Below are 24,130 nucleotides of genomic sequence, written 5' to 3'. Positions count from 1 at the left end.
GAGACCTTGTCTGCTGTAGGTGTTGTTTATGTGTTGTTGATCCGGTGTAGTAAAGTGTGTGTGGATTGCTGGGAGAGAAATGGTTGTGTGAGTTTTTTGTGGGTTGAGTATGCAGAAAATTGAGTGTTGGGTTAGTGAGGTCTGTATCCTGACTCAGGTACTTCTGGTTCCGTTTTAGCTATATCCCTGTGGGTGGGGTTGTTCCTGGTTCCTTATAGGCTGTCTCGCTGTGGAGGTGCTGTGCGGATCCAGCTTTATCATAGTGAGTATTGTATGGAGCGATAGGTGTGTCTGAACCTTTCTTCGAGTGTCGAACTGGGTTGGTACTAACTATTCTTTTGTTATCTAATGTGACATTGGTCAGTTGAAGCTTTAAATGGTTCAGGGTCAAAGTGCTGTTGATGATGCGTCCTAGTGCATCCGTCTTTGTCAGCCTGTGTATTTAGTCGTTAGTCTCCTCCTATCATGACTATCTTTCAGTTAGTTCTTTGGTTTCCATGGGGTGACTTCCTAAGGGCTATTGTTTGGTTGTAGTTTGTGTGTGATGGCGCATTTTGCTTCCCGCTGTATCTGGCGAGCATTGTGTAGTTTGGGTGCTTATTTCTGATTCTCACCCTCTGGATTGAAGCCAATGGTACGGAGTTCCCTATTCCCTTGCTATCTGCCGTGATTAGGTCTGTTGGGAATGGCTATAGTTTAGGTCTGGGTCCTATTGATGAGTAGTCCTGGTGTTTCTGTCTTCATCTAGCTATGTTTTCGGTCTTTGGTCCTATTACGGCTGTCTCTCGGTTGGCTGTTTGGTATGGCGTGGAATATTTTCCTTAGGATTTTTCTGTCGATTGCTTGGTGTGGATCAGGGTCTGTCTCTTTGTTCATCGATGTTTTAGTTGTGCCCCTGTGGCCGGTCTTTCTAGTTATGACGTGAAGAGCTAGTAGTTTCCTGAATAGTAGGTGGTTTCTTGTGTTATGTATGTACCTTGAAAGGTCGTTCCAGGTTTTCGGTGCTTGGTGAGAGAAGGACGATCCTTTGAGTTTTCTTTTGTTGTAGGGTTTCGGTTCCAGGCGGATTTCAGTGCTTGATCTGAGCGTTCTTGTTGGTTGACGTAGTTGCAGTTTGTCTCTCAGGAACTCAGCGCCTTCGATGTGTACTGCTCAAGCGTGATGCACATTCTTTTGAATTTTATTAGTTGTTTTATTGGTAGCCAATGTAGTGTTTCAGCGCTCGTGTGGTGTGTTCTCTTCGGGGCATCTTCAGAAGCAGTCTGGCTGCCGCATTTTGTATGCGTTGTAGTTTTTTTTAAAGTTGTTCAGGCATTCCTAAATATAGGCTGTTGGCGTAGTCTACTCTGACCATGACGAGGGTGATGATGGTGGTTGTTTTATTGGCGAATGATAGGAACGGTAGGATCCTCTTTGCCGCTCGCATGGGAAAGAAGCATTTCTTGAGAAGAGTGTTTGCTTGTGGCTCTAGCGTGAGATTATTGTCCATCAAGACCGCCAGGTTTTTTACAATCTGCGAGGGTGCTGGGGTTGTTCTGAGTTCCCTTGGCCAAGGGATGAAGAGATTTTCTCCTCCATTTTTTGTGACGATCATTATTTCTGTTTTGCTTGGGTTGATTTTGAGGCAGTTGGAGTTCATCCAGTTGAATACATTGCGTAGGCAGTTTTCTAGCGTTGAGTTTATTTCCAGGTTATGTATCTTGAAGATTATTTGTGTATCGTTGGTGCAGTTGTATTATTACATGACATGCTACCCACACCTCATGTCTTATTCATTATCTCCCTTCTTTTACCTCTCACCTTGCATCCTTGCATCTCATTACACCCATTCCCAAAGTGTAATGACTACCTTTTTACATTCTAATGGTAAGCATCACATACAAATGGAATTGTATTGACCAACAAACCTTGCTACCTGACATTGTGTTTTCCAGCACCCTCTATTAGGAGGCACCTGTCATGGCTATTAATAGTAGCATTTCAGATAATAAAATGTCAGATAACAAAGTGTAATGGAGCAGATAACAGAGCATTCTTGAAGGTAGTGCAGACGTCCAGTATTCTAGGCAGACTTTTTGCTCTAATTCCCGGCTCCGAGATATGAAGAAAACATACATCTGCTATCCTGAATATTTTATTTTCAAGCACCCTTACTTTCCCACATGCACATGTGGGATTACAGAGCCTTTCATGTATTTTAGAATGATTCTGAACTGTCCAAAAATAAAACTGATGGTCATTGCTGTCTTTATTCAGAGCAATTCAATTATTTTGAGGAATTTAAGGCGAATCTAAAATATTTCCCAGGCTCATTTGTTTTTGTACAGAACTTCTTTATAGTATCAATGAACAATAACGTTCATAATATAAAATAGGCACACACATCAAACCAAAAGCAAAACAAAAACTGTTTTGTCAAGCCAGGGATATCTGGGATTCAGATCCACATTTAGAATGTCTCATGTTCAGTAAGCGGGCAGATGTAAGAGTGTATGTGCGTAAGAAGAGAGATTGATTTTGTGACTATGTTTCTTTTCTCAATATAATATCACCTGATTTAAGGAGAGGCTGGATGCAGAACATTAGCTCAAACAGGTGGTGCACGAATCATGGAACTCAGCAGAAGGCATATGAGGGAATCCCTCATGTAACTACCTTTCAATTTCTAACTCAGGGTTGCTTCTCCCTTGGCCTCTGTTTTCAAATCTGCTGTCAAAAAGACCTCTGAAGAACAAATTGTTTACCCCTGGTGATGTTCTTTCTGATTGATGTTCCTCTTACTGATTCCTCATTTTAGATATATTCATATCGTGCCTTGCAGTCTTGGATAACATTTCTGACAGCAGGGGGCGCTGTGCAGAATCAGCTTCGATGCCCCTCGATGGTTACCATTCCTGTGTATGGATGTGACATTGATGATAGTATATATAGTATGCACCGTGCCTCATTACCTCCGTTCCTAGTTTTCTCTTAATTCGTGCTCAGCCATCTTGAGTAGTTATATAACCCTGTATGGGAGTTGAAAGAGAGAAGAATACGAAAGTGCTCTTAGTGAGAGGGGTAGGCTGGGACGGCTATGAGGAATCAGTGGGAGGAGCATCCATCAGAAAGAACATTACCAGGGGTAAGTCATTTGTTCTTCTAATGGATAATGTTGTGCAGAACCGCTTTTCCAAATCTGCCATCCTGACTCGACAGAGTGTCTCAGCAAAATTGCTTTGAGAGTGTATGAAGGGAGTACCATGTTGCGGCATTACAAATGTCCTGCACAGTTACACCTCTTTGTAGACACAAAGTGATTTCTACTCCCCTGGTGGAATGGCCTCTTAAATGATCAGGGACAGCAATGGAGTAGCACTCCAAAATGCATAAGGTAATCCATCTTGACAGTGTTTGCTTGGCCATGGCTTGGCCTTACTCATTACCAGTATAGTCGATTAATAGCTGGTCATCCTGTCTGACATTTGACATTCTTGACATGTAAAAGCTAAGAGCTCTTTTTGGTCAAGCCTGTGTAAGCTTTCTTCATCCTTAGAAGGGTGAGGAGGGGGGGGGGAATCTGGCAATGTAATCTTTCATGTTAAATGAAATTCGGATACGACCTTGTGAAGAAAGAAGGAGGAAACCCTCAAAACGACCTTCTCATTGGAGAATACAGTAAATGGTGGTTACATGATAAGGCTTGCAGCTCACTAACTCACGAGAAGACGTGTTGGCTATTAAAAAGATGGTTTCCCAGTTTCTTTACCTGAGAGGACAGCAATGGAGCAGTTCAAATGGTGCTCTCATTAAGAATGTAAGAACCAGATTCTACTCACAGGACGAAACCAGAAAGGGGACCGGTGGGAAAGCATTCATTAGTTCTTTCAGGAATTGAATGACGAGAGGCATCTTAAAATAAAAACCTTGCTCTGGTGTGCATTTGAATATTGATAACGCCACAAAATACCCTTTAATAGTAGCTACCTGCAACCCCTTATAGGCTAGATGAAGTAAAAAAGAAAGCATTGCAGGTGTTTTGCAAGAGTAAGGATCTACATCTTTAGCCCTACCCCAGCTGCAAAACTTGTTCCAACAGCCGCAGTATAGGGCTTTAGTCATACACAAAGAGAACTGGAAGCCCCCTCTATCGAGAACAAACATGGCCAAATAACCTGGGAGGGTCTACCACCACGTTTTAGCTCACTGTACACTTCACAGAGAAATATCCATTTGTATATCAGTCCAGTCCCACCCACTTGGGCAGTCCAGCACCGAAATGCTAGGCAATTATCATTTGAGCAAGAGTACCAACAGCAAATCCAGACATGCGTTTCGGCATAGTCGGGCCTCATCAGTGAGGTGAAGCTGTGCCTCTCTAAGCACAGTGAGCAAGGGGTCCACGTCTTAATTACCCTGGGTGACTTAGGGTGAAACCCCAAGTTCCTAAACATACACAAAGAGGACTGAGAGCCCCTCTACCGAGAACAGACACAGCCGAATAACCTGTTCTATGGGAAGGTGCCCACTCCAGAGTGGAAGAAACTACAAAAAAACAAGTGTATTTGACCCATCTTCGTTCTCAGTAGAGGGTTTACCACCCTCATTTGCATAGTTCTTTAGTTGCTGGTATTGTGGCCAAACGTAACACCTCCATAACGTCTTTCTGGGAGGTCTGAATCTTTATATCTTAGCCTCTCAGAAACCATGCGTGTAGATTCAGTGTTCTGATTCTTGGGAGAAGAGGATGGTCTCTCTCCTGCGAGAGTAGATCCACTCTCTGGGGAAGACAGAATGGAGGGCAGGTGGATGTGCCTAGAAGGTCCTCCGGCCCAATCTAGGGCAATCAGGATCATGGATTTCCTGAATTTCCACAACCTCCCGATGATATGAGGAATGATGGGGACTGGTGGGAATGCATACAGGAATGGAAATTCTCAGTCCACTATGAACGCATGTCCCAGAGCTCCTCTCTGAGAAAATTCTCTGGAGCAGAATACTTTGCACTGCCTGTTGATACTAGACACGAACAGACCCACTTGAAAGGATCCCCAAAGGGCAAAGATCTCCAGAAAAACATTCTGCGCCAACTCCCACTCGGAGAGTGTGCTCTGCCTGCTCAGGGTGCCCACCATAGTATTTTCTTAACTAGCTAGGTGACCAGCTGAAAGAGAGATCCCAATCTTAGAGACCAAAACCAGATCTGCATTGCTTCCTTGCACAGTGGTAGTGACCCTACACTGCCTCTTTTGTTGCAGTAATGCATGGCCACTGTGTTGTCTTTCATTATCAGGACGTTCTTTTGCTGGCTGGAAAGCAAAACGGCTATTAGCGCCAGTCTGATTGCCCTCAGCTCTCACAGGTTTATGTGTAGCCTTGATTCTTCTGGAGACCAAAGCCCGCTCATTATCAGATCGCTCATGTGTGCTCCTCATCTCATGAGGAAGGCATCCGTGACTGCAGTTATCTCCAGCCGGAGTTGTCAAAAAGGTTCCCCTATCATCAATACTCCCCACCACTGGAGGCCCTGTGTCTACCTTGATTGGGACCCGAAGAGGGTCTGTCATTTTGGCAGAGAACTGTGACCATTGGGATCTGGGGGCCCATTGGAGGGCTCTCATCCTCAGGCAGGCATCTGGCTCCAGGTAAATGAAGGATGCCATGAGGACCACCAACTTCAGAAAGTCAAATGCTGGTAGAAATTGGACGTTTTGAAATTTAATAACCATCTGCAAGATGCGTTGAGCCCTCAACTCAGGATGCAAACCCTTCCCTGAGGAAGAGTGCAGGATTGCTCCAATAAATTGAAGCTTTTGCGAAGGGCCTGTAATATCTGTGAAAGAGTGAACATCTTGAATGTGTCCTTCCTGAGAAACTTTTTCAAGTGCCTAAGGTGCAAGATGGGTTGCAGTACTCCGTTTTTCTTGGTGGAATACCAACCCTGGTTCATACCTTTCCCAACAGAGAAAGAATCTCCTTTAGGCGGAGTAGATCTGGATCCCGAAGAGAGTGTTTGCTTGGGTGACAGTATGGAGGTCGCTTCAGAAATGGGAGAAAGTACCCTTGGGTCCCTGTTTGTAAAGCATGTGCACTTGAAATAATGGTGTGCCATTCTTACAGACACTGGGTCAATCTGCCTCCCACTGTGATTTTGTGATCAAAGTGCTCAGAGAGGCTTTGGGGCTGTGGCTGAGAGCAAGGAGGAGATTGTTGCCTGGGCAGTCTTACCTCTAAAACCTCTTTGGTTGAAGGAAGTATAGAACCAAAAGAGCTGTCTTCTCCAGTTTTGTGAAGGTGGATGCTGTGCTGCTGTGGTTGGTGGATGGCTGTTCCTAAAAATGTTGCTGCAGCCTTAGAAGTCTGCAGTTTTTCCAAGCTGTTGTCTGCCAATTAAAAGGATCCATCAAAGGGCATATCCAGGACCCTTGACTGAACATCAGGGGCAAAACCAGATTTTCGTAACCATGCAAACCACCTGATAAAAGTGCTAGATCCCATGACTCTGCCAACACAGTCTGATGCATCCAACCCCGATTGTAGGGATTGGCATGCAGCCTCCTTTCTGTCATCAGTAAGGTTAGTAAATCATTCTCTGATTTCTCCTTCTGGCATGTTTTCAGCGGCTTGTGCAATCACATTCCATAACGTGTAGCTGCATTTTGCAAGAGCACATGATGCATTGATGGCTTTTAATGCCATACTTCCTGGTGAAAAAAACGTTTTGCAGGGGCATCACAACGCTTATCGTCCCTATCTGGAGGGATGGTAGGATTAACTGTGGCTTTGGATGTTGAAGAAGCAGCCTGTACCACCAAGCTCTCTGCTGTAGGGTGCTTAGATATGAAATCAGGGTCAGAGGAAGAGGGTTTGTATTTTTTCACCAACTCCTTATTTATAGCAGGAGTGGTGTCTGTTTTTTTTCCAGCGTTCCATGAGGGGATTCCTCAACGTATAGCAGGGCAGCACACGCTCTTTTGGGGGCCCTATCCAGAATGTCCGTTAGGTAATATTGTGTAGTGCCCTTTGCAGGATGGCCCCATCCCAAATACTCAATGATCATCTTCACTACAGTTCTATAGGCTGCACTGGATGAGACTGCAAATCTCCAGTGTCAAACCCAGTCTCAGTGGAGGTATCTAGACCACTGGTGTCTTGTAGGCATGAGACTAGCTCTTCCTGCCTGGATTCCTCTGAAATTAATTCCTCTGGAACAATCGGAGTACCAAGGGGAATTACATCATCCTCTTCTTCCTTTTTGAAAATGGAACCAAGGATTTAAAGAAATCTGTCTTTGATTGTAGTTTATAACCATACGTCGACTCCTAGGTCAACGTTGAAGGTCCCTGCAACTTTGTCAATTTCTTTGAAGAGGATGCCACTGCAGCCTTTTGCTTCAATGCTGACTCAGCGGTCAGCGCTGTCAACGCCATTCGAGTAGACATCTCAGAGGCCTTCCAAATCAGGCTTTTAGGTGAGCTGAGCAGGTTGAAGCCTTAACCGATTCCTTGCCGGTCTTGGAGGATGCTGTGGGATCTACAGTCTTCTTTGGCCCTTTCGAGGGTCCAGTAGGAGCCACCTTCGATAACACCTCCAGCATTTTCTCTCTAAAATGTTCCCATTCGGCCAATAAGGTGGTCTTTCTGGGAAAATGTACCTGACGCATATCAGGTGAGGAATCAGCGGATGAAGAACGATGGCACTGTTTCTTACTCTTCTTTTTTCATAGATAGAAAAGCTCCTGTGGGAGACAAGTAGAACTTCTGTGACTCTGACCAATCAACTCTCATCCTCAATCATACTCAATACACCAACCTTTCAAAACATATTCCTCCTGCAGGGACATACCCAAGGTCTTATAACCAACACAATATGTCTGTATTCTAAATTTCAATGTAGAAAAATAAATATTGTATTATATTTAAAAAAAGGAGATAAAAATACAAATAAACCAATGACAGTTTCATGTCCACTGAAAGTGGACTAATCTTCACATGAAATTTGTGATGAGGCTAGTCGAAGTGACTCAATATACTGGAAAAAGGAGTGTTGTGAACAAAGCTGACACAAAATTCACTTCTCTCTTCCACAGACGTGAGTCTGGATGTAGAGCCTAAATTCCTTTCATCTGGCCATATGCAATATTCACAATCATCTTAAATATTTCCCTTTGACCAAATGACATCGTTAAACACAGGCAGTATATAGCTGGTAAGCTATAGTGTGCTCTGTCTCAGATCCGCATTTATAAACTTGGTGTGCTGTGGAAAATAAAACAATATCCACAAACGTGTGTTCCATCTTGATTGTGGGTAGGTTTTGACATGACCAACCCTAACTTTATCTAGGCCTTCATCAGGACAAACAAAACGCTAAAGTCCCCTTGGTGAAACTGTGATGTCTTGCATAAATTGACTCTTTACTTCTTGAGCTGTTGCTCTTGGGTCTCTTGATAGATGCCCCTCTCACATGCACCAGATGCTGTTCTGGATATGCTAATTGTATCATCCGATTTATATTATCAGTGCTGAATTCTTACTCGCACCGGGTTTTTCAAAGACAAAAATGTCTCTGGGATTTCTGATAATGGAACTGGATAAACTCTGCCATTGGCTTGTGCATGCTGCTTCTCGCTATGAGCATTAAATGAGCTCCTTCCTTTAGTGAAAGAAATGCATCTGTCAATTGTACGTCTGGCATCACAAAATGTAAAGCTCAGAGGCTGGCGCTTTGTCTCGGGACGGCTTTCCTTGACAGCATTCGATTTTTCGTCTAGATTTCTATCCCGGTTGAGAGAGGCATTAGTCCGGACCCCACCCTTTTCAGGTATTTTTTTTTATGACAAAGGGGAAGATTGATGTGAGTCACTCCTGGATTTGGATATCTTGGAGTGCTTGGATCTTTTTCTTGGAGTCTCAAAAGATTTGTCCCCTGTGGAACTTCTTCTTTCAGAGGACTTTCTTTTTGAAGGGGTGGCAGATGGAGATTTAGATACCAACCAATCGAAGCTGAGCTTCGATCTTCTCTCCTTCAAGGCCTTACTGGTCATCGATTCACAGGAGCCACTCTCGATGATATTGTGAGTTTCGCCTTGGCACCAAAGACAATTCCTGTGTGTATCAGTGATCGCCATCTTTGAATCACAGTCCGCACATCTCTTGAAGCCTGTTTTCGACATAGACATGGAGACGGAGTCACCATAAACACAAATAGTACAACGCTCATTGCATTGGCATGTTGAATTGTTCCAAGAGCGTACTGTGCTTGTGGAAAAATTGAACTAAGGTTACGGTGCGCATTGCTGGACTAATGCATACTTTTCCATGAATCCGGCCTAAGCAGATATGGTAATGCTAACATTCAGACATGGTTTTAAGTGTAACAGAAGCTATTAAAAGTATCATTCAAAGGAAAATGCCCTGGTGTTTCTACTTGCCTGTCTCTATTCTGAACTCAACCACTTGATTTTTCAGACTATTCTGTATCCATCTACACACCCTCTAACAACTCTGAATGTATTTAGTGAATTGACTGAATGCTCATATACGTTTGGCAGGCTTCACCTATGTTAAAATGTCATATTTTCCCATGAAATAGTCTGCTTGAAAATCAGTCCCCTTCATAGGTCCCCCTTTCAAGGGACTGTCCTCCTGAGTTATTATCCATCCTAGATGCCAATCTTTTTCAGTCACCTGATGATAGAAAAATCCAACAAGAATCTAGGTTTTATTTTTTGGACAGCAACATAAACATGTACTTGCAAATACATGTTACCACCAAATAAGGCTTCTCCCAAGTAAGCCATCTTTGTAGAACCTTATACCCTACATTTTCCTCCACCCCTGCCCCCATGTCCAGGAGGTTTACACAGTGATTAAATGCCAAGCTTCATTATGTGTATTCTTCACAATCCAACATACATTAGCACTGGGTTTCCCTAACACAAAGGTTTACGTTATGCAATCCTGAAGAAAGAGAATCTGCCCCACTTCTTTCCGGCAAATCCTTGTCAAGTTCCAGGGCAAAAAAGCAATTATGTTCAAAGTCGTTTGGCTTATATAGAAAGGGATGCTAGTATTGTCCCCTTTATAATAATGAAATACAATGACACTGGATTGACCGAGCCAAAGATAATCCTCTGACAATCCTATCTTCACAATTGCAGTCCAGGGCAATTGCTGGAAACCTTCAAATATGGACTCCACTGTGACCCAAGATCTGGGCTTTAAAAAGCTATGCATTGTAGCTAGGCGGGGAGATCTGCATCTCCCTTCACTTAGATGATTGCACATAGAGCAATTTATTTCATAGTGTACACCTTGTTAGCTTTCTAACATAGCATCCGATAACAAAGCAGTCCTTTTCAGTTGCATATTTATTGGATCTATTGGGTTTTGATAAGACGGCAACTGCTGACTTCATAGCATCGTCTGCCAGTCCAAGCCTAGCAGAGGATCTACCACTCAGGCTATATTATTTGGCAACTGGAAAATACCTTGTTGAATGCATAACGTCATATTAGAGTGTGGACAGGGTCTACCACAAGGAAGCACAAGGCAGCCGATTAGGGGATGACCCAGTAGGAAGGTATAAGGCGAACAGAATGTTTGGCTGACAAACAGCAACTTTGGGCAGACTGTGGTTCACTGAGGCAGGAATAATCCCTGCACGTGCCCTTATTTCAGAGGTAAGTATGCAGGAAATACTGTCATCCAAACCTTATGAAAGCACTGGCCTAAGCCAAAGAGCAGCAGATTGTGTTTGCACAGTATTCGAATAAATAAATAAATACAATACATTCAGTATTTACACATTACCGTAATAAGAGTATAAACAATTGCCTTGATCTAAGGCACCATTCGTTATCTAGACCTTTTATTTCCAGAAAACAATATTTAAAATCCTATCGCCTCATTTATTTGCTAGTCAAAGTGCCCGTGTTTGTGTCCCCTGTATTAATTACAGTTCCTTAATGAACTGCATGGTTCTTGTAGTTCCATAGCCTGGATGCCTGGAAGGGTTTCTGATAAACACTGAATGCGACTCCCAAGATGGAGTGAAGAATCAGAATGTATACATTATTAATGCATGTTGGGAAAATAAGGAAATATATTTTCCAGTCCACGCAGGCACTCTGTTCCCTGCAAGATTTTTCTGCTGAATATTCATTATCAAATTAAATGCATGTTCAGCGATAACATTTGTTTTCCTGGAACAATGGAAACATTGACATTTGCATGGCTGGTGTGGTCAATCAGGCATGTAAATAGTGTTGTAGCTGTCCGTTGGGTGCAAAGATTCTCTTTTTACGTATAATCGAAAGGTTACTTTGTAAGGGTGAGCGATTTCAGGAGAGGAACCTTTTACATTGCAAACAAAAACTAAATGCAAGGGAATTCATTGTGAAGCGAGTCGAGAAGGTGCCCCACATCCTTCATAGGCATGTAGAGAAGCCTGGTCCCTGAAATAACTGCAAACACAGGCACTACATTCTCTAAAAGGTACCTTGGATTTAAAAATAGAACCAACCATCACCGGACCCCACCCTTTTCAGGTATTTTTTTTTATGACAAAGGGGAAGATTGATGTGAGTCACTCCTGGATTTGGATATCTTGGAGTGCTTGGATCTTTTTCTTGGAGTCTCAAAAGATTTGTCCCCTGTGGAACTTCTTCTTTCAGAGGAATTTCTTTTTGAAGGGGTGGCAGATGGAGATTTAGATACCAACCAATCGAAGCTGAGCTTCGATCTTCTCTCCTTCAAGGCCTTACTGGTCATCGATTCACAGGAGCCACTCTCGATGATATTGTGAGTTTCGCCTTGGCACCAAAGACAATTCCTGTGTGTATCAGTGATCGCCATCTTTGAATCACAGTCCGCACATCTCTTGAAGCCTGTTTTCGACATAGACATGGAGACGGAGTCACCATAAACACAAATAGTACAACGCTCATTGCATTGGCATGTTGAATTGTTCCAAGAGCGTACTGTGCTTGTGGAAAAATTGAACTAAGGTTACGGTGCGCATTGCTGGACTAATGCATACTTTTCCATGAATCCGGCCTAAGCAGATATGGTAATGCTAACATTCAGACATGGTTTTAAGTGTAACAGAAGCTATTAAAAGTATCATTCAAAGGAAAATGCCCTGGTGTTTCTACTTGCCTGTCTCTATTCTGAACTCAACCACTTGATTTTTCAGACTATTCTGTATCCATCTACACACCCTCTAACAACTCTGAATGTATTTAGTGAATTGACTGAATGCTCATATACGTTTGGCAGGCTTCACCTATGTTAAAATGTCATATTTTCCCATGAAATAGTCTGCTTGAAAATCAGTCCCCTTCATAGGTCCCCCTTTCAAGGGACTGTCCTCCTGAGTTATTATCCATCCTAGATGCCAATCTTTTTCAGTCACCTGATGATAGAAAAATCCAACAAGAATCTAGGTTTTATTTTTTGGACAGCAACATAAACATGTACTTGCAAATACATGTTACCACCAAATAAGGCTTCTCCCAAGTAAGCCATCTTTGTAGAACCTTATACCCTACATTTTCCTCCACCCCTGCCCCCATGTCCAGGAGGTTTACACAGTGATTAAATGCCAAGCTTCATTATGTGTATTCTTCACAATCCAACATACATTAGCACTGGGTTTCCCTAACACAAAGGTTTACGTTATGCAATCCTGAAGAAAGAGAATCTGCCCCACTTCTTTCCGGCAAATCCTTGTCAAGTTCCAGGGCAAAAAAGCAATTATGTTCAAAGTCGTTTGGCTTATATAGAAAGGGATGCTAGTATTGTCCCCTTTATAATAATGAAATACAATGACACTGGATTGACCGAGCCAAAGATAATCCTCTGACAATCCTATCTTCACAATTGCAGTCCAGGGCAATTGCTGGAAACCTTCAAATATGGACTCCACTGTGACCCAAGATCTGGGCTTTAAAAAGCTATGCATTGTAGCTAGGCGGGGAGATCTGCATCTCCCTTCACTTAGATGATTGCACATAGAGCAATTTATTTCATAGTGTACACCTTGTTAGCTTTCTAACATAGCATCCGATAACAAAGCAGTCCTTTTCAGTTGCATATTTATTGGATCTATTGGGTTTTGATAAGACGGCAACTGCTGACTTCATAGCATCGTCTGCCAGTCCAAGCCTAGCAGAGGATCTACCACTCAGGCTATATTATTTGGCAACTGGAAAATACCTTGTTGAATGCATAACGTCATATTAGAGTGTGGACAGGGTCTACCACAAGGAAGCACAAGGCAGCCGATTAGGGGATGACCCAGTAGGAAGGTATAAGGCGAACAGAATGTTTGGCTGACAAACAGCAACTTTGGGCAGACTGTGGTTCACTGAGGCAGGAATAATCCCTGCACGTGCCCTTATTTCAGAGGTAAGTATGCAGGAAATACTGTCATCCAAACCTTATGAAAGCACTGGCCTAAGCCAAAGAGCAGCAGATTGTGTTTGCACAGTATTCGAATAAATAAATAAATACAATACATTCAGTATTTACACATTACCGTAATAAGAGTATAAACAATTGCCTTGATCTAAGGCACCATTCGTTATCTAGACCTTTTATTTCCAGAAAACAATATTTAAAATCCTATCGCCTCATTTATTTGCTAGTCAAAGTGCCCGTGTTTGTGTCCCCTGTATTAATTACAGTTCCTTAATGAACTGCATGGTTCTTGTAGTTCCATAGCCTGGATGCCTGGAAGGGTTTCTGATAAACACTGAATGCGACTCCCAAGATGGAGTGAAGAATCAGAATGTATACATTATTAATGCATGTTGGGAAAATAAGGAAATATATTTTCCAGTCCACGCAGGCACTCTGTTCCCTGCAAGATTTTTCTGCTGAATATTCATTATCAAATTAAATGCATGTTCAGCGATAACATTTGTTTTCCTGGAACAATGGAAACATTGACATTTGCATGGCTGGTGCGGTCAATCAGGCATGTAAATAGTGTTGTAGCTGTCCGTTGGGTTCAAAGATTCTCTTTTTATGTATAATCGAAAGGTTACTTTGTAAGGGTGAGCGATTTCAGGAGAGGAACCTTTTACATTGCAAACAAAAACTAAACGCAAGGGAATTCATTGTGAAGCGAGTCGAGAAGGTGCCCCACATCCTTCATAGGCATGTAGAGAAGCCTGGTCCCTGAAATAACTGCAAACACAGGCACTACATTCTCTAAAAGGTACCTTGGATTTAAAAATAGAACCAACCATCGCACTATCATTAGAGAGTGAAAGTGCTGAGGAAAAGATGTCGATGATTAGAACACCTGCTTTTAACTACCACCAAGATGGCAGCCATTCAAGACACGCGAGTTAACATTTTCATGACAACAGTTCCATGCCCCGGCCGCACAGGACAGCCAAAAGAGCTTATAGTGTGCAGCTGCTCTCTGAATAGGAAGCCACGGCTCATGCAAGTGACGTCAGTGCGCCCGTGCCGTGACGCCACTGAAGTCGAATGGATGGCCACACAGCATGCTGCACTGACAATCCCATTTAGTGGAATCATGGGGTGAGAACTGATTGCCACCACGTGTTTCCCTTTGCACACTTGGGGCACATCAAGGGACTTGTACCTGTGCTGTGTTCTAGAATGTCAGTACATCGAATTAAAAGAAAACAATTTGCACAGAACTGTTATCCAGCTTGGATGGAGCAGTTGCCTTAGTTTTCCTTCATTGTTCAGTTCACTTATCATGGAGAAACGACCGTTAGGTTTTCACAAGTACTATGATTCTGTGCTTGTACCAAACGCATTAAAGTGCGACTGGTTGAAAGGATGCACAATTCATGTGACCTCAGCTTAGCTATAGAAGTGCTGCATCCAGACGGTGGTAGAGAGCATACTCATGGGCAGGATGTGCCCTGATTGACACATTGCAGCCACATTTGTGGTGTGTAAACTAGTTCCACTTATCACACAACAAAAGTCTCAGGTCAATTAGTACATCAATTTTACAGTTCCACCAAGTGTCGCCCTAGTCTATCTTGCCCTTCAACCACACTCAACTAAACCCTTGTGTATTTCTATCCCTAGGTAGCGCTTGTTGCTCCGCCTATCTAGGGCGGGGGGACCTTATGCACACAAAATTAGATGTCTGTTAAGGTTTTACTAAAAGGCACATGTCATGAACATCAGGGCATCTCCTATCCCCTCACCCTAGAAAGGCGGAGCAACACGAGCTACATAGGGCTGGAAATACACAAGGGTTTAGTTGAGTGTAGTTGAAGGGCAAGATAGACTAGGGCGACACTTGGTGGAACTGTAAAATTGATGTACTAATTGACCTGAGACTTTTGTTGTGTGACAACATGATTTTGGGAGTCTCTAGGTACGAGACCCTGAACAGTCCAAGACGTGTGTGTGTGTGTAAACTAGTTCCACGGTATGTGTTGGGCTTAAAAATTCCTCTGCATGTTGTCCATCGGCTTACAATCCTTCATTGTTTAAGCCATGCACCATTGTCGCCATGTAAAACATTAGTGGACTGACAATATTTTTATGTGACGAGGGGCAAAAAATACTTTGCATCTTCTCCCTATACGCCTTTTTTTAATTATAACAGTGGTTTGCTTTGAAAAATAGCAAAGTGGAATGGCCTCCAGTGTTCCTTGAATTTATGTCCATGGAACTTATATTACAGACATTTGGACAAATATGGGGAATCAGGTCATTGAAAAGAAGCAATATCACAAATGGCACAGTTTACAGAACACAACATAAGTGCTTGTCGAGAGAGCATACTTTCAGAGCAAGGTGTGGAAAACAGCAGGCTAGAAAAATTCAACCGACCCTCCCAGTAGTATGTGAGTCCATTTTGGTGAAAATAAATGTGTGTTTCCACAGGTTTCATTGCAGTCCCACTTGGGGTTTTAAAGGGTTTGTAGAGGATTTCCAAGCATATGTAGTGTCATCATTTCAATTTCTCCTCCTGATAGCAAAGTGAGAGGCCTTGGAGTCTGTTTCTGGAGAAAATTAATTTGCATTTTGCTAGGGCTTAATGCAAGTCAGTGCTTGCCCACTGAAGTTTGCTTCTGTTGGTGGAAGGTCTTAGCCTTACATAGGAACAGCATTCTGGAGGAAACGTGAAATGGCAGTTTCACAAACAGGGGTACATCATTTTCGCTCTTGTGGTACTTGTAGGGTGCGTTGATTTATGTAATGTGAATCTGTTTAATTGAATATCCAAAATTTGAAAGTTTTCATCTTCCAGGCTTTGAACAGCACACCAACATGCACCAGTAAATCTACAAATACTATCTTGGTATTTGTTACATACATCTGGCTGTTAGATCCCTTTCAGAGAGTCATGGCACAGGCGCCAGTATGGATTCTAGGCAAGTGATGGCGATGGGTGTGGCCTGGGTTCGGGCATGGGACACTTCTTTCTGGCCCGGCTGCTAAAGGACGGGTCCACATCCATGTTAGATATGGTTTATGGTCTTTTCATCGAAAAGGAAAACCATCGAAGAAAAGGGAACAAAAATAAATGCATCGAAATGCTATATTTTACATTTAAAAGTAATATCCATAGAAACTTGTCCATCGAATATAGGAATGGACAGGTTTCTATGGATATGTACTTTTAAATGTAAATGATAGCATTTCGATGCATTTAATTTCCCTGTTAAAACGTTACATGGAGCTGTCCAGTCCCAAAATCTTTAAAGTATTTCGGCACTGGACAGCTTCATGTAACATTTTCTTTTTTGGGGGTTCCCCCCAATCCCTGCCAAACCCCAAGGGCACCCCCCAACCCTAACCCAACCCTAACCCTAAACAAAATCCAATGAAATGTATTCAATGAAAGTGCATTTCGATGGAAATGACTTTCAATGAATACATTTCGTTGGATTTCATGAATGGATTCGATGATCTGGCTGCTAGGTGGGGCAACTAACTTAAGAAGGAGGTAGGGGTTTTATTAGAGTGTTTTATTAATATTATATTTATATCACCAAAATGTGTTAGCAATAGAATTATGAGACAAGCGCTGTTCTTTTTTAGTCGTAACCTAATATAAGTGACCTAATAACTCAAAATCACATAATATACATTCACTACCACACAATGAGCTAGGGGCAGTATTACATAAAACTGCCCTGCTGCTAGGCAATTTGACAGGGCAGGATGGTTTTGCATTCACACTTATACTGACTGACAAGTTCAAAAATGACATTTGCATTCACTTGACCAGAGTCAAGGTGGCATTTTGCACAAGTCAGTTGGGGCAAATGTCAGTGCCAAGCTGCCTGGTTCCAGTACAAATGTGCCAGGCACCAAAGCAATTTATGAAACCTAGATCCTGACAGGTATATCTCACCTTCCAGTCCCTTTATCCTGGTAACGTTTTACCCAACTTGGTTTCCAGACTCTTGGGAGACCATTCCACATTTTCTGTCCCAGCATTATGAGTTTGGCGGTAAATACACACCACAGTAAATCTGCCAACTTACCACCAACATCATTTACTGTTATCCCTACTTGATACCATGGAATTGCCACGAGTGGTGGCACTGCAGTGTAAATTGCCGTTTTTGGAGTTCATAGGACGCCATGGGGATTTTTAGCAGATTTACTGCGAGCGGTAATTCCACACTGTAAATATGCTGATTAATGAAGGTAAAGGGGAGGCTCTACCTCCATCTTTTTTCTGGAGGTGAATCCGCCACTTCACCTCCAAAATCACTATTCAACAGTGCAGTAATGCAGCCATCAAGTGCGGTAGTGGAATTGGTAGTGGTTTTTACCACAACGCCAAACTCTTAATGCAGCAAAACTAGAGTTTGCATCCCCGATAAACTTGCAGCTATCCATTTACCACTCGTGATGTGATGAAACTAGGAACAAAATATCTCACCAGAGCCAGTTCGTCCCACAATCCCAATTGTTTCCTGAGCATGAATTTTCAAGTTTAGTCCTTTTAGCACAACTGGCGTGTTCTCACGATACCTCATCTGATAATTCTTAAACGTGATTTTCCCCTGAGTTGGCCATCCTTCGGGTGCTGGTACAACTTTAGCTTGCGTTGAGGCCTCAGGAACACAGCCCTGTGGAACAGAACAAGGAAACCAACTCAGCAAGGTTTGTTATTCTGATAGAAGGACATTGAGGTTTTAAGAAAACGCATGCTGGATATGTCAAGCTTCAGTATAGAAAAATCTGGAACACCCGAGGTGGCTTAAAAAACGTACCCCACGATTCATCATAGAATGTTCTCACTGACAAGTACCGTTTAAATGTGTGGGGATTCTCAAAACAAAAAATGTATGCAGGAATCACTTTGTAAATTATGAGGATACACAAACAGTGTGTTTTGGGGACGAGATGTAGGAGAGAGTACAGTGTACACAGTGGTATTTCCATAGCTCTCTATGTATGCATTGCTGTGCCCTGATCAGGGGTGATAATGTAAAAATAGCACTGACAGTGATCGAGCATTTTGGGTATTTACAGTTATGCATTTGCACCACCCATGCAGAAAAGGGGCAGACCTAAACCCTCAACCCACTTGGGTGCTGTAAAACCATCCATATAGTTCCAGACTTAGAGAATCACGTATGTCCTGTAACAAACAGGCACAATGGTGTGCTGCAAAAGTCTAATAACATATGCGTAGAGATGGGAAGCAGAAGACGTAGAGACAGTTGGGCGTGCCAGACGAGGAATTAACATTTTTTCAGTGGTCTGATCCTCCGGAATGAAAATAAACCACAGCCGAGCTGCTGCACACCCGGTACGGAAGGTCCAACAGAACAGCAGCAGGGGACGACGAGAGGAACGAATTTGGAGCATGGCACCTGAGTTGTGGTAAGGTAAGGGGCAGTGAATGTTCCAAGAGAGAATCAGGGTAAGGGAGCAAGGGTAAGAAAGAAGGCGGATTTGAAAAAGGGAATATTGGACTGGAGTAAAGATGGGTCACCTAAAAGAAGGGCAGTATCATCACCACAAAGAGGGGAAGGCCTGCATGCGGGCAGGCACCAATTTTGGAACATATGTTATGTTATGCTACTTGGCATTTATATAGCGCCTTACGTATCATTGGTATGATCTCAAAGCGCTGGTAGGTTGAACGCCCTCGGGAACAGTAGTTCAAGTCAGTAGAGAGAGAGAGAGTCATAAGGTGCGTGGGTGCACCGGATATGTGTGCAGCCGGTGTGGCAGTTGCATGATAGCTGCTTCTTAGCCGTAGGTGTGGTGGTTGGGAGGTCAGGTATATGTGTTCATTCTGGAGGGATGACACCCAGACTGATTTGTGGCTGCGTTAGGCCTGAGGAGACGCTTAAGCTAGCGGTGTGTGCTCAGCTGGGTGAGTTTAATTAGGATGATGAGGAGTATGTGGCGGGTGTTAGTATGAGAACAAATATACCGAATGTGTCATAGTATTGCTTTGCTCTAGTTGAGTGGTGTATAGGAGAGAGTAAGCGTGGTAGTGTGATATGGTGCTTATCAGTAAGGCGCTTCAGATAGAGCACTCCATCTGAACCATCTATTCTAACCGTTTTATTTACTCTGTCCGTTCTTTCCACTTCGTCTGTTTCATCCATTTAATCTACTAGTCCTTCCATCATTCCATCCACTCAACCCATCATCCACATGATCTACTCCATCCATTCCGTAGACTCATTTCATCCTTCCCATCCGTTTAATGTGTTCTATCCGTTCCATCCTTCCTATTCATTCGATCAGCTCTGTGTGTTCAACCCACTCCATCAGTGCCATCCACTCAATCCGTTCCATACGCTCCATCCACTCCATCCGTTCCATCCACTCCATGTGTTCCAACCACTCCATCTGTTCCATCCACTCCATCTGTTCCATCTACTCCATCCGCTCTATTCGTTTCATACGCTCTATCCGTTCGATCCACTCCATTTGTTTCATCAACTCCATCTGTTCTGTCTACTGTGTCCGTTTCATCCGTTCGATCTGTTCCATCCCTACCATCTACTATGTCTGTTCCATCCACTCAATCCGTTCCATCCGCTCCATCCGTTCCATCCACTCCATGTGTTCCATCCACTCCATCTGTTCCATCCACTCCATCTGTTCCATCTACTCCATCTGCTCTATTCGTTTCATACGCTCTATCCGTTCGATCCACTCCATTTGTTTCATCAACTCCATCTGTTCTGTCTACTGTGTCTGTTTCATCCGTTTGTGCCGTTCCATCCCTACCATCTACTCTGTCTGTTCCATCCACTCATCCGTTCCATCCACTCCTTCCGTTCCATCCACTCCATCCGTTCCATCCACTCCATCTGTTCCATCTGTTCCAACAACTAGTCTGTCCGTTCCATCCACTTCGTCTGTTCCATCTACTCCATCTGTTCCATCCACTCTACGTGTTTCATCCATTCCATCCGTTTTATCTAATGCATCTGTTCCATCCACTGCATCCATTCCATCCGTTCCATCAACTTCATCCATTTCTTCCGTTCTCATCTGCTCCATCTGTTCCAACTTCCATTCATCCCATATATTCCTTTTGTTCCATCTATACCATCCGTTCCATTCGTTCCAACCAGTACGTCCACTCCGTTCCATCTGTTTCGTCTGTTCCATTTGCTCCGTCGGTTCTATCCATTCCGGCCAGTGCATCCACCCCAGCTAGCACTCCGTTCCATCCACTCCAGCCAGTACATCCACTCCACTCCATCTGTTTCATCTGCTCCATCCACTCTGTCTGCTCCATCCATTCCGTCCGTTCATTCTGAAAAGTAGACTCAGTCCAACCAGCACTCAGTTCCATCTGTTTCATTCACTCTATCCGTTCCATTCACTCAATCTGTTCTGTCCGCTCTATCCATTCCATCCCTTTCATTCATTCCATCCACTCCTTTTTTACTATCTACTCCTTCCGCTCAATTCATTCACCCTTTCCATCCATTTCATTCCTTTATCCACTTTTTCCATCCTCTCCATCCTTTCCATGTGTTCGATCTACTTTTCCGTTTCGTCTACTTCATCCGTTGGTTATATTTCATCCATTCCTTACATTTCATCTGTTCAGGATACTTCTTCTATTCCCCCTCTTCTTCCATTCCCTGCAGTTCTTCCGTTCCATCCAATTCTTCCATTCCATCCAATTATTCTTTTATTCCATCCACTTCCTCCGGTTCCATTCACTTTCTTCCGTTCCATCCACTTAATCCGTTCCGTCCGCTTCATCCACTTCATCCGTTCCATCCATTCCATCCACTTCATCCGTTCCATCCACTTCATCCGTTCCATCTGCTTCATCCGTTCCATTCGTTTCATCCACTTCATCCGTTCCATCCGCTTCATCCGTTCCATCCGCTTCATCCGTTCCATCTACTTCTTCCGTTCCATCCACTTCATCCGTTTCATCCACTTCATTTGTTCTACTCGGTTTATCCGTTTTATTTACACTGGCCATTTTAGTTTTCTGTTTGTTTGATCGGGTCGAGATGCTGCATTGTTATCTTTGATTCAACAACCTTGGGTTTCTGTTTATTGTGGTTGTTTATTCTGTTTGTGCTAAGAGTCGATTTTTAAGGGAAGAGCCACGCTTTCAGTAATTTTCAGAAAGACATGAGGTCTTTGGTGAGTCGAATGTGGGGTGGAAGTGAGTTCCACAGAGTGGGGGCCAAGGCGGAGAATGATGATCCACCTAACCTGACTGAGTTGGTGTTTGGTATCACTAGGAGGCGGGCAGAGGTTGATCTTAGAGTGTGCGGTGGATGGTAGAGTTTTAGCTTGTCCTGAAGGTATTGAAGTTTGGTTTTATGCATTGCTCGGTGAAAGATAAGGACCCTTCGTCCAACTGGGAGCCAGTGGAGAGTTTTGAGAGCTGGGGAAGTGTGATCTCTTGGGACAAGTGCTAGGAGCATTTTGTACTCTTTGTTGTTTAGTCAGGTGGTATGCTTGGACTCCGAGGTAGAGGGAGTTAGCATAGTCCAGTCTTGACATTATAATTTATTGGACTGCGGCGAGTCTGTTGGGAAAGGAGAGGTATGGGAAAATGCGCCTAAGAATTTTGAGGTGGCAGTGGCAGGACTTGTTGACTTGGTGCGAGGGGGTTAGGTCAGAGTCAAGAGTGCATCCAAGGTTTTTTACTGAGGTTAAGGTTGTCGGGGGATTGCCCATGGATGATGGCCTGGGTAGAAGGTGCGGAAGAAGTTTGGTGTTGCCACACACCATGATTTCAGTTTTTGTGGCGTTTAAAAGGAGGTGGTTTGTGGTCATCCAGTGATCAATCTCAAGGAGGCAGGCAGTGAGGTTGGGCTGGCAGCTAAGGTTTTGAGTTAAGGGGTTTTAGGATTAGTTGCGTGTCGTCGACGCAGTTGTAGCACAGGATATTGTGCGAGCGGATTATTCATGGGAGGGTGGACATATAGAGGTTGAACAGGAGGGCTGATAGGCACGCTCCTTGTGGAACTCCGTTATTGACTGGTCGGGCGGCAGAAACAAAAGAGGAGAGGAGGGTTATTTGGTTCCTATTGTTGAGGAAGGATGCTATCCACTTGAGAGCATTTCCACGGATTCCTAAGGAGTGGAGGCGGTTTAGGAGGATTGAGTGGTTGATTGTGTCAAAGACGGTGGATAGGTCAAGAAGGATTAGTGCAGCGCATCACGCAGAGTCTGCAGTATTTTTAAGGTCATCCCAGATTGAGGTCAGGGTGGTTTCGGTTCTGTGTCGGGGTCTGAAACCTGATTGAGCGGGGTCTAGGAGATTGTTGGCTTCGACAAAGGCATTTAGTTGGGAGAAAGCGGTTCAATCAATGAGTTTAGCAAGGAACTTGGTGTTTGACATGGGGTTGTAGTTTTTGGGGTCGAGAGGGTCGAGGGAAGTTTTTTTAGAAGGGGCTTGACATGAGCAGTTTTGAACGCGTCAGGAAAAATTCCAGAGGAGAGGGAGTTGTTTATGATGGTTCTTGCGTATTCTCCTGCGAAGGCAGATGCAAATATTTGAGGGTTGAGGCTGGGCTTGGGTCTAGCGGTGAGCCGGATGGTTTCTGGGCAGAGCGAAATTGGTCAGTTGATATTGGTGTGAACGAGTTGAAAGTCGGGTGGGTTGCAGTTCCAGGCGGTGGGTTGGCAGGTAGGGTGGGTGGATTGTGTGGTGGGTGCAAGAGGGCCAGTTTGTTGATTAGGGAATGTGTTCTTTCGAGAGCAGTGGTGTAGAAGTGGAGAGAGAGTGAGTCGCAGAGTGACTGAGAAGGGGTTGATTGGGTGGTGGTACATGATGGTTTGGTGAATTCAGAGATGATTTTGTGGAGTTCCTTGCTGGGGCTTTCACAGATGAGGATTCAAGAGTTGTAGTGGGCTTTTTTTGCTTTCCGGATTTCGGCTTTGTAGTGGCGATGGTGCCGGGCCAAGTTGGATCTGCTCAGCAGGGTTTTATCTTTACGCCATTTGCATACGAGGAAGTCGTTGTGCGGAAGAAAGTTCCACACGCAATATGAATCAGAAACCTCTAGTCAACGTTCTGGGACCAAACAGCATAGAGAACGTCAAATCCATGTTAGCCCAGTTAGCTTTCAAATTACAGGAAAACTATTTCATTCATGAATATTTCCCTGGTCGGCAGAACACCCAATGTCTTGGCTACCTCTGGCCAGGGAAGACATGCCCTATATCAAGTCGAGAGCATGGTTGCGAGCTTCGGAGACATGGCCAGGCAGACTGAACGGACCATCAGGGTAATTCATAGAATTTCGCAGAAAAGTGTCGCAAGCGGCTGGCGCAGAGTGTCCGCGTGCGATTGTCTGCGCCAGGCACGTGCGCTAAAACCGATTTCCGCGCACAGCGTATTCATGGATTTTAGGCTCCCAAACCAGCCGTGGCGCAGAGTATCGCAGCGACCCTGCAGCAGCGCCAGTAACGCCCCCAAGAACGCCCTCGCGCAAGGAAAAGCCATCAAAATCGCTAAATCATCGCAAAGGGCTGCGCTAACCCTGGACCAGTTTACAGGGCTGCCAAACAAGGAACGCAAAGCGGGTAACGTGCATATCAGGGGTACGCGTGAAGTCATACACGCGATTAGCCAGGGTTCCAGGGTACGTGTATTTCAGGGGTGCACGGGAAGTTCAACACGCGATAGTCCAGGGAACGTGTATTACAGGGGTACGCGGGAAGTT

General features: G+C 43.9%; 1 protein-coding gene across 1 annotated transcript in view; it reads right to left on the bottom strand.

Moving 5' to 3' along the window:
• The window catches only part of LOC138454580 (ATP-binding cassette sub-family C member 12-like), a 392,790-nt gene that overhangs the window by 72,491 nt on the left and 296,169 nt on the right, over positions 1-24,130 (bottom strand). Inside the window, exon 10 of the mRNA XM_069607051.1 lies at positions 17,887-18,076. Within this exon, the coding sequence (XP_069463152.1) occupies positions 17,887-18,076 (190 nt within the window). The remainder of the gene's footprint in view (positions 1-17,886; positions 18,077-24,130) is intronic.

This window comes from Ambystoma mexicanum, chromosome 1p (assembly GCF_040938575.1).
Source record: "Ambystoma mexicanum isolate Mex_15411 chromosome 1p, UKY_AmexF1_1, whole genome shotgun sequence".
NCBI classification, from domain to species: domain Eukaryota; kingdom Metazoa; phylum Chordata; class Amphibia; order Caudata; family Ambystomatidae; genus Ambystoma; species Ambystoma mexicanum.
Note: the sequence above shows the minus strand (reverse complement) of the source record. Positions and strands in the feature narration are given on the sequence as shown.